Below are 12,017 nucleotides of genomic sequence, written 5' to 3'. Positions count from 1 at the left end.
AAATTTGGGCGCGTTGACATACTTCACCCTCTCTACCGACCCCACTGGTTTATTATGTTTTATATTTATTTATAATCAAGCTATCACGCGGAGACGCTTGGAAATGGAAGATAATGAGATAATGAAGGCTATTAATAACCTGGATCTCAAAGTGTTAGATCTCGAAACTGTCGATATTTTGTTAAGAATGCTACCGACCGAAAATGAGGTATTTTCTTTATATGCCATTTTTTGTAAACATGCGTTATTTTTTAATATTTGAATTAGAATATAGAGCATTGAAATAACGAAACCAAAACTACACTTTTTTATTTTTCTAGTCCTATCATATAACATTATTAAGCTATTACTTTTATTTGAAAAAATAGCATTTTATAATAATTATATAGAGTAAGTCTATTCAAAAAGTAAACGTAAATTAAATTCTAATAAACATATATACAATTCGAATAATACTAATTATTCTAAAGTTTGTTTTTAAATATTAATATAATTGAGTATTTTAACGAAATTTTATTGTTCATAATTATTTTAATTTATATAAAATATAGAGTATATCTGTTTATTTTGATAATATTTTTACACCATTTTGAAACTTTTTATAATTTTACCTGCTTTTTTAAATTTTATTCTAAAATACATATTTCAGACCCTGTAATAAAGGTATAAAAAAATTAACATATTTGAAACCTTTTAAATTCAATATTCTCAAATGCGGGAAAAATGCGCCATGTTAAAATTATTGTTTGAAAAATGTTAAATATGATCGTACCAGTTAATTAAGAAATGAATGCAGTTTTTTAAATCCCTATTATATTCATATAATGTTAATAATTGCGAAGCGAGAGATTTATTTAATCAAACTTCCTAAATATACATAATGTTTAATAGTGAGAGACTTATTTAGCGAATTAAATCTATTGCAAGTAAACTAGTTTAGGAAAATTCTGAAACGTTTCTAAATATCTATTTTTTTATTCAATAAAAAAAATGAAATAAATCACTAAAAATTTCGCATAAATACCGAATAAATTCAAAAAAAAATCGCATTTAAACGGTTTCAACTGTAAATAGATATATAGTTCGTGTTCTCACTGTTAAATTGCATGCATTGTACTTAAGAAAAGAAATATCCAAACATTATAGTCAGATAAAAAATTTTATTTGATATTTGGATTAGCTCAACTCATGCTCCCTTTTTAAGGCTAAACGGCCCATGTTACTGAGAAAATTTTGCTAAATAATGATAATGAAATAAAAATTTAAAAAAACGAATTATTTGAGACCTAATTTAGAGCCAGATCTCCTATATATTTTTAACCAGGAGGTATTTGATTTATTATTCAATCGTTCAACCTTCTGTTTTAACATTTAAAAAGTTTTAAATAAATTCTGCGCATTCATTTTCAAAAAAATTTCAAAGAAAAAGGCTTACAAAACGTATGAATCAGAGGGAAAGCCAATCACTAAGTTGACCCCCGAGGACAAATTTTTGCAGCAACTGTGCAAAGTTGAAAGACTTCATAACAAACTTTCCATCATGTCTTTCATGGGGAATTTCCACGAAACTGTTCATCTAATAACGCCGGTATATATATATAAAATTAAATTTTATAACGAATTTGTTTTCATCATTTCGACTCAATCATTAATATGTCTATTAAAATTAAATTTATTTTATACAGTGGCGTCCTAAGGGACGGGGCAAACACGTCTTTTGCACTTTTAAATTTCATTTCCTAAAATATTTTCGATATCAGCTATAAAAAAGAAAATTTATTTTTAGTTAACATTTTCTATTTAAACACTCTTTCGCAGAAATATCGGCTGCACTGAATTTACCCGAGTAAGGCTACACTTACGATGGGCTCGATTTAGTAGATGATCGAATGTATTAAATCTTTTAATGCCAGCAATTTTTCCTTATTAATTTCTAAAAATAAAAATTTTTATATAATCGATGAGCTATTAAATCGCGTTCGCTGTGAATGCAACCCAACTTTTTTTATAAGAATACTTCTAGCGATATATTGTAAAATTACGAAAATAGCAATTTTGGATAACGATCTGTACATTTAAGATTTGCTAATTTTTATAAATAATCATATATTTAAGAATATATAACCATTATTCATCAAATCGTGTTTTTTTTCTCATTTTAGTATTTAAATATAAGTTATTTTGGAATTATTTGGGTAACAAAATGAATTTATAATTTAATATTTACAGCAAATTCATTCATTGATCGTAGCATCAAAGTCAATAAGGAATAGTGAAAAATTGAAGAAAATCTTCGAAATTATTTTAGCCTTCGGAAATTACCTTAATTCGTCTAGAAAGGGTGGAGTCTACGGTTTCAAAATACAATCTCTTGATACAGTACTAAATTGTGTTTTCCATATTTATTGGGGGGAGGAGATATATATTATGTTTTGGAGGATAAATTTACATATATTTTTAACTTTTCGAAACATAATCAAAAAAAAATTAGTAAAAATATTTCAAATCATATTACGATTTTATTATAATCTATCCATATTGAAGTATTTAATTGAATTTTTAGTTATCATGCCTATTTTATAACTCTTTAATTTATTTTTATAGGGTATATTTTTTATAAAACTGATTTCAATTAAATCAACTTTATAATTTTTTCTTAATAAAATTATCTAAGCTTACCATCCTGAAAGCCCCATCAAATAAAGAGACAAGCTTATTGCATTACATAGTTCATACCATCAACTATCATTTCCCGATTCTACTCACCTTCGACACCGAACTGAGATACATAGAAAAGGCAGTGGATGGTTTTTTTTAATAAAATATATTTATATAACATTTTAAAAAAGAATATCCTCATTATTTAACTAATTATCATATTGTTCCAATTACTACATAATGAGATATTTTATATTATATTGATTACTAATTCTCCCCAAAAGGCTAAAGATTAATTATTTTTTTAAAAAATAAAATTAGATTCTCTTGATCAAGTTTCCACAATGTATTTGTTAAATAGGATTTTTCACTTGTTTATGTCAAAATAATAATTTAAAATAATTTACTTTATTTTTTTCCCCATTTTTTTTTAACTTTTATTCCAGCTTCCTTAGAAAACATAATGACCGATGTCCACGAATTAACTAAAGGCATGGAGGATACAACCAAAGAATACAACGCTCGCAAGTCTAACCCGATAAACCCATCGACTAATTCCAAAGAAACCTTGCTCATCTTGGAAGATTTCCTTAGTTGTTCCCAGGATAAACTTAATAAAGCTAAGGTGGAAGCCAAATCGGCCGAGGTATTTCCTTTTTTAATGTAATAGAAATAAAAGTATTCAGGTTTATCTAAATGGAATTATATATTTTAAAGATCCCGCTTCAACAATTACATATCACATTGTTAGAGAAGTTTAACATCTTACATCCAAATAAATTACCATATAATTTGTTTTTTACAGATAAATTTACGAGTTGATTATTTTTAAATAATATATCACAATTTAAAACCTATAAGGAGAATCTTTATTATCAGGAAAGTACACTGGATTTTTAGCTTTTAAACGATTCATTAGTAAAACACTTATATGATTAGAGACTTGCATGGGCTGCCCAAAGGGTTCGGGTCGACTTCGGACATTGAAAACTATCGAACTCAGGTCGAGCTGTAAGAGGTAAACCGACCCAAAAATTAAATATTAGAATGCTCAATAATAATTTTGTTCATAGAAATGTCAATCAGAATCACATGCTATATTTTATCTTACACGAATCATTTCCCAAATCAATAAAAATTCTTTTTATTTAAGATGGCAATATGTGAATAAATATATTTAATTTTTTCTTGGATATAGTATTTAAACTTAAATTTCAGAATAATTTTAATCGGGTCATGCTGGAACAAAAAATATGTGCTTGGGTCGGGAAGTCAGATTCGGTTTTGCGGCCCGAAGGAATTACTTTGCAGAGCTTTATATATTATATATTTTGTTGATAAGGCTTAAAATATGTGGAAAGCTTATAAGTAAGGTATTCCCTTTTGTTGGGAAGATGGTAAAGATATAGGTGTGCATTGAGCGATTTGGCCAGGTCATCCCGATTTTTTCAGAATGATTTTCTTGTCCCTTCTCGAACGAAAAATATATTATTTATCCGACCCTATCCGAAATTTAAAGATGAGTAATTAAATCTTTTATCCCTGGAAATAATGATAAATTGATGTTATTTTTCCTTATAAAATTACGCATTTATATCTCTTACAGGATTATTTTTTGCCTAATCCCATTAAGATACTCATCGAAAATCTTTATATAATACCATCTATGAATTACTATTAAAGCTGTTATGAATATTAAAATTTTTATATATAAAAGAAAATTAAGTAAGAAAAGTATAGGATAGGTATGACTAAAACTCGCCTGACAATTTGGACTCAAATGATAAAATTATTGTCTGAGAAACGCTTCGTTTTTTTCCCTTATGGAAAGGCCAAATAAATTTTATTTTATATTTTATCCCCTGCTCAAGTCAAAATTACAAAACGAAGCCTATTTTTATCAAAATATACAAAAGAATAACAAATAGAATTAAGTACGTGTTTTTGTTTTAACTTTGAATTGAGAAAATACTGTTAATTATTGGAGAAAAATTAATTTTAAATTTACAAAAATTCTAAACTTTAGGTCCAATCCAAAATAAAATTCAGCCCAATTGGGTCGGACTTGCTTGTTTATCTCTAGAATATATAACTCACCATTTTTTGACCAATTCCTCAGAATATAGGTCCGCCAAGAAATGAACTGGATTTAGAAAAGGATTTTTACCATAAAATTTAATTATATATTTTATATTTTAAAATGATATCCTTTGACAGCATATAATATAGCATTTGGCCGTTTATTGCTAATTATAATGGTATTATTTATTTATTTTTTTACTATACTATATTAGGAATCTTATTACGAGGTCGTTGAATATTTTGGAGAAACATCTAAAGCCCTTCCTCCCAATTCATTTTTCCCGCTATTTTTACGATTTATTAAACAATTCAAGGTATTGTAATTCTCATTTTATATCTTAAGACAATAATTAAATTATTTTAAATCATATTTAATCAAATTTTGCCATATAATTTATAGGAATTTTTTTGCAAATTTTATTTATATAATTGTAATTATGATGCACTATACTATAATTTTTGAATTATGGACATATTGATACACAAAAAGATAATCATTGCAGAGTTTTATATTCGGCAGGTCAAAATGTTGTTGAATTTAAATTAAAAAAATTTTAAGAAAGTATATAGCATGGCAATGTTATGAGTTGTTTATTTTTTTTAAATTATCGAGATATGCTAATGTTGTGGTTTCAAGGTTTTCAACATGGTGTTTCACAACTATAAAAGTGAATGTGAACATAAATGGATTTCGATTTTACAATTCTAAAAGCTATTTTTATATAAGGGTGATAACTAGCGAATAAACTGTTACAGGATTTAATTCTTAAACATATTTTCCCGCGCATTTAAAAACTTGTTAAATAAGGGAACATACACCATAACTTTGGCAATATTTTGATTTCTGATCTTGCTTTAACCACCTGATACAATAGATAAATGTCTACATATGCTCAATATCTAAAAGTTCTCTTATCAACTGCCTTAGCTTGGGTAAGTTGTGCATAGAGCTTATTTAACAAATACTCATTTATGTCAGGATATTTTACTGATATTAAGCTCGGCTTATATTAATTATATCATGAAGATTGCAACTTAAAATTATAATATTTTAATAAATTAATTATTCGACATTAGAATATTTTATTGGTGTACGTTTCCTATAAAAAAAATTTTTTAATTTATATAGCAAGCTCAATGTGATAACGAAACGAAAATGGAGGCTAAAAAGGTTACAATATATTGCATCATATTTAAAACAAGTTTTATTTAAAAATTATTTTAGATTAAGAATGCAGGAGACAACAATAACAATAGTTTGCACAACGGCAAATCTATAAATAACAAGTCACGCTTAAAGGTATGAAGTATTCTGTAAATTCTTTAGTAATGACAACGCACTTCATGTAATATGTTTAATTATTTTAACCACGGGTTACCTTCAAGTGTTTTAAGCTTATCAGTTTCAGTCAGGTTAACTAAGTACGAATGTGAATGATGTTTATGCTAAGTCAATAACATGTTTTTAATTTTAACATTAGCAAAACGTTATATAACTTACTAATAAATCTTGAAGGGTAAATCGGTAAATAATTTGATGAAAAACCTTAGTAAATTAGTCCATCAAATGATGGGTGCTTACAAAATGACAATTTGATAGAATATTTAGTGCTTAAAACTATTGTAAGAAATATTTGCCTCCTATTTTTAAAAATTATCAAAACTACTATATTGATTTTAAATTATAACATTAGTTTCTTTTAACCTCTATAGCACTTATCATTTTAAACATTGGTATTTAATTTTTAATTTAAAATCTTTTAGATGATTAGATATTATATTTGTTTCATTTATTAATAGGCTATTTTATTAGGTTTTTTTTATCAAATTGAGGGTAATTTTCTGATTTACCCGTCATTTGACGGGGGTATATTATATAAAAAATATAATTGGGTGAAAATTAAGACCATTTTATTAATAGAAAATGAGCCGCTGCTTTTTATACATACATTAATTTTTTATAAAGGATTTAAATCTCCTTTATTTGTTTTAACTTATTAGAATTGGTGGGTTATTAAAAAACTTTAATATTACTGATATAATTTTGCAATAAGGTTTAATATAATACGCTTATTTAATTTAATTCTATACGTGGTCTAATATATTACAAATAAGGTTATAATAGATTGAATGCATAAATTTTATATAGTTAAACAATAAATGACATATAATAATATTTTATAGATATAATATAATGTGCGTGATCAGACAATATATCCATTATCATACCAAATTGTCGGAAATTTATATGATATTTCTACACATGCAAGAATATTTAACACATTTTTTAAATTTAAAAAATCTAATTTTACCGGAAATATATTTCAGCATGGTGTATGTAGAATAGATATATAAATTTCAAACAATTTGGTAATGAACTTTGTATTTTTAATTTATATGTTGGCAATATACGGAAGAACTTTGCCTGCTTACGCCCATTGTCGGTAAGTGACATATATAAATAAAAAATTATTTTATATTTGGGAAACGTGTCTCTAAATCATCATCATCTTCTAAAAAAATAATCATTTTGCTTGCCAAACTGATTTAAACAATCTACATTAATATGTTTGGCGATATCGATTTGAAAAACATCCAATATATTTTCACCTAAAAAAAATTAAAAACAAAGCAGGCTAAAAAAAATTCTCGGGTTTAGCAGCTTGATTTTATTGGACTCTTCAAATCATTCCTTTATTTATATTTAAGGATCTACAAGATTGTGTGTTTTTTAAAAATTATATATAATATATCTTAGAACGATCAACAGGGCAACAATATAATAATGAGCGAATTGAAACGCAAACAGAACAACAATAAGATCGTAATAACTCATAACCCTAATATTGCCCAAAAATCAGTGGAGAATGGCAATTTTGTCAGCAACGGTACAAATGAAAAAGAAATTTCAAATGAAAATGGGATCAACTACTCTAATCACGTTGCATCTAAAACGCAACTAATGAGCCAAGATCAAGTTTACCACGGGGCCTTGGAAGATATTCTCACTGGTTACATAAATAATATCTTTGGAGTCTTGTTTTTTTTTAAATTGTGAGATATAATACTAGAGATCTCAACAATGGTCATATGTTGGTGCCTTAAGCATCTAAATCAATTATTAGTGGCGCAAAAATTAAGCCAATCTTAAGATTGAAATGAGAATATATGGGTATTTATTATATAGCCTACCATCTTCTATGACTATTATATCTAATCTATATGTTTTTTAAAATAATAATATAACAGATTTAAAAAAAGAACCATTCCGCGCATCTGACAATATTCCTAGAAAATCTGCTATTTATATGGCCCGATAATTAAATCAAACCAATTTTTTTTTGTTATTTCGACATCAAAAATAATCTAGCCATTTATAAAGAATTAATAATATAATTATATTTGCATACAATGTATTCTCATTTATTCTACTTACTCTGCTTTATTATAAAGTTGTATTATTTATTTCAAACTATCAACAAAATTGATTTCCTTCTTATTGCTATAAATTAAGCTTTAAGTGTAATGTAACGTTAGTTCTAACTTTATCACCGTTTTTTTAAAAAAAATATTTGGATAATTCATCAATATTTGTAATACTATAATAGGGGCAACACAAAATTAATTTAGGTGTATTTTTTCTTCTTTTCCATTTTACAAAATATGTATTAAATGTCATAATTTATATAAGGAATTAACTCTTGGATAATGTTGAGTACTTGAAATATTTTATTGATATACTTGAGCAATATGTTTTTTTACCCTAAATATAATAGATATTTAAAAGATAAGGATTGAGCTTTATTTATTTTTTTAATGATCAATTTGTTTTATAACAAAATGTAAACAATTATAATTATCAATTTTTAATACGGTTCGGTTCTACAGCTTTAAAGCAAAAATATTTTTTAAAAAATATATCGTTCGTAAATCTATATTGTGATTATTATTTTTTTTATATATATAATTTTTAAAAAAAATTTAATATAAATTTACAGCAAATATTTTGATATTCATATTTTTATATAAATATACAATTACTATATATAAACGCTATTTATATGTTAATAATAAAAATATAATTTAAAAATATTTTAATTCAATGCGCATACTTTTCGTTTACAGATTGATGTCTATTAGAGACTTGCAAAATCTATTTTTTTGGCTATAACTCGCCAGAAACCAAGTGAAAAAATGAGTCCCCACCCCCGCAGCCCGCTTTTCTATAGATATCAGTGAAAGATTCTGCTACGAGGGTGGGGGGGGGGTTAAAAATAAATCACTTAATATTTAAATAATAAAATCTAATTTATAGGTTATAATCAGGTTCAATTAGGAACAGTCGAATGCCCCTTCTGTAATTACGACTAAATGGAATTAGGACATTATTTTAATGTTATGCTTAAAATTTAAATATTCAGCAATAACTTTGATAACTATTATTACAAAATATGATATGAAATATTAGTATTTCCACACTCGTGAGTTTTTTAAATTCTGAATTTCAGTTAAGGGTAGTATAGTTGGAGATACCCCAGTTAGTCCATGGGATCAATTATAAAAATAATATTAAACAGACAGAATTTTATTTATATTTTATCACATACAAAAAAAATTATTTATAAAAATTTATAAACCAAAAATATAATATCTCATAAACATAAGATTAGTCCCTTTTATAGAGAAAATAAAAGGCGCAATTATAAATTAAAATAAAATTGGCGCAAAGTAAGAAAATGTTTTTGCGAAAAGGAGTTGTGTTAGTTTTATCTTACATAGAGGTCTGCAAAGTATTTTTCGCAGCCCGAGCCCGACCCTAGCCTGAATTTAAAAAACTTTGTCCGAGCCCGAGCGCACATTTTTTACTCCAACCCGAGCCCGAAATTTTACAATTTGAGTTTGAAATATTATAACCTAAAAAAATTTATGGGTATTTATTCATCGCCACCATAAAAGTTAATTTGACGGCTATAATCTAATCAAGATATATAAATATATTAAGTTGCATTTTATTTAATTTGTAAAAAATATTATAAAAAAGTTAAAATACAATCGAATTTAAAAGTTATAAAAAATTTAACCATATTTTCATATATTTATTACCAGCACATCGACCTTTTCCATATATGCGTTTAATTTTCGATATAATTTATTGCGTATACCATCAGCAGTATCTGTTAAATTTCTAGAATTTGTCGTAGGATTTAATGATGCTTTTAATATTAAAATTTTCATATATTGAGCTAATTTTGCAAAATATTGGCAACAAATCCTTCCCATGGATTGTATAAAATGCTCAAATCGCGTCCACAAAACATGGTAAGCACCTTTGTACACTTTTTTTTTAATTTGGTACAGCTTTTGAGTTTTTTGGGATTAGTACCAAAAAGGCTATCAATTGTTAAATTGAGTCTTTTTAGTTTTTACTCTATTGTAAATATAGGCATTTTTAGTTGAGTTGTGCCTAATAAATTATATATATAAATTGCAACTTACATAATAATATATAAATGAAAACTTTTTCCAGACCTCAAATTTGCCATTGGCATTTTTCCTTATTTTATTATATTCATTGCTCTTAATCCTTTCACCAATTTTTTTATATTTGGCATCCATTTAAATAATTTTTTTATTATGAAAATATGAGGCTATTTAATTAAATAGATATTAGTAAAATATATTTTATTTTGATAGAATATGATTAAAGTAAAGTATGTAATAATATCGTTAACAATGCAATGTACTAAAATATAATCACATAAAATAGTTTCGTATATGGTTGTTATGTAAATTATAAAATAATAATTGAAAATGACATGTTATTCTGAATGACATTTGGAGGATAAAATTTCATAAATAAAAAATAATATGGTTTTATAATTTTTACATTATTAATTATAATGATTATAGATATTATTTTCGGGTCGGACAGCTCTTACAACCCGATCCGAGCCCGATCCCGAAAAATATTTTTTTTTAATGTCGGGTCGGGCTACGGACAGCCCGTGCAGTTCTCTAATCTTACATAATTGGGGATTAAACCTACCCCCCTATACTTTTCACAACTCAAATTATACCTTTGGATTAAGGGCGAAACCTAAATATCTAATCTAATTTATATTTACTGAACACCTTATTAAGGAACTCAAAAGTATGAAAAACCCCCTGATTAAAAGAAAACACAAAAACCATATGTTTTACTTTTAATGTGATTAAATCAAACAAAAGAGAGATCTAAAACAAACTTTATTTAATTTATAGGTATTTAAGACAAAACAAAAGAGGGATAAAAAAACTATTTTTAATTGAAGTGTATTTAAGGCTAAACAAAAGAGAGATAAAAAACTAGATTAAAATAAAATATGGAATAACATATTTTACAAATCCATATATAATCAATCAGATAAAAAATTCTAGTCAGATACCTAGCTTGATTTTATTAATGTGATGGCTCATGTCATCGCTCAGCAGGTCTATAATGCTTTTAATAATATCCCACATCAATAGATTCAAAAAATATAATATGTTGGATCGTATAAAGCCTATATAGGCTATGGTTAGTATATGCGATTTCCAAGAGTTAACTAAATAAACTAATATTCAAATTTAATTTTCTTGAGTAATTTACTAAAAAATATCTTATTTGATTTGTGTCAAGTGATGGATCGATAGAATCTTTAGTTCTGGATAATTTGTGATTTGTTGAAATGACTATCGTTAAAATACTTTATTAAAAGAAGAAATATTTTTAGTCATCTCATCAAATTAAAAACAAATTTCTAATCATCCACTATTTTTCATCTATATAGCTAGTTATTATATAGAATAGTTGGCGTCAATAACTTATCGGTTAATGAAGCCTTACCTAGTACATGAATTCAAATCAAGAATCCTTCGGGTAGCCTACTCGTGGTTAAATAATTCAGTGAAACTAAATAACGTAACCAGGTTTAACTCCCCACAGTACGGAAAAAGTTTTTTTTATGGCTTCCATGCCTTTCAAGTTCCAATTGACAAAAGCAAGCTGTCACTCACCTAGCAAATTAAGAACAGGTTAACGGATTTAGATAACATTTCAATGGACATAACCTAAACTAAGTTATCCATTAATTTTTTTAAGATAAAGATAAATATAGTGGGAAAAAAATCAATTCTAGCCTCTTCATCAGACATGCTGGTCCCCATTAACTTTCAAACCAATACTCAATTAGCTATGAAGCATTATCCACATCAGAAACTGAATTACCTAGTGTAATTCACACATCTTATCCAAAAGA

General features: G+C 26.2%; 1 protein-coding gene across 1 annotated transcript in view; it reads left to right on the top strand.

Moving 5' to 3' along the window:
- Positions 1–8,721, top strand: part of LOC135922288 (formin-like protein 2) — a 48,777-nt gene extending 40,056 nt beyond the window's left edge. The window contains exons 18-27 of the mRNA XM_065456693.1: positions 81–208; positions 1,424–1,588; positions 2,230–2,379; positions 2,675–2,807; positions 3,105–3,304; positions 4,953–5,054; positions 5,870–5,911; positions 5,966–6,040; positions 7,499–7,751; positions 7,990–8,721. Coding sequence (XP_065312765.1) covers positions 81–208; positions 1,424–1,588; positions 2,230–2,379; positions 2,675–2,807; positions 3,105–3,304; positions 4,953–5,054; positions 5,870–5,911; positions 5,966–6,040; positions 7,499–7,751; positions 7,990–8,060 — 1,319 coding nt within the window. The 3' untranslated portion in view covers positions 8,061–8,721. The remainder of the gene's footprint in view (positions 1–80; positions 209–1,423; positions 1,589–2,229; positions 2,380–2,674; positions 2,808–3,104; positions 3,305–4,952; positions 5,055–5,869; positions 5,912–5,965; positions 6,041–7,498; positions 7,752–7,989) is intronic.
- The last annotated feature ends 3,296 nt before the right edge of the window (positions 8,722–12,017 follow it).

The sequence above is a fragment of the Gordionus sp. m RMFG-2023 genome, chromosome 1, assembly GCF_954871325.1.
Source record: "Gordionus sp. m RMFG-2023 chromosome 1, tfGorSpeb1-WG-v2, whole genome shotgun sequence".
Taxonomy (NCBI): Eukaryota; Metazoa; Nematomorpha; class Gordioida; order Chordodea; family Parachordodidae; genus Gordionus; species Gordionus sp. m RMFG-2023.
Note: the sequence above shows the minus strand (reverse complement) of the source record. Positions and strands in the feature narration are given on the sequence as shown.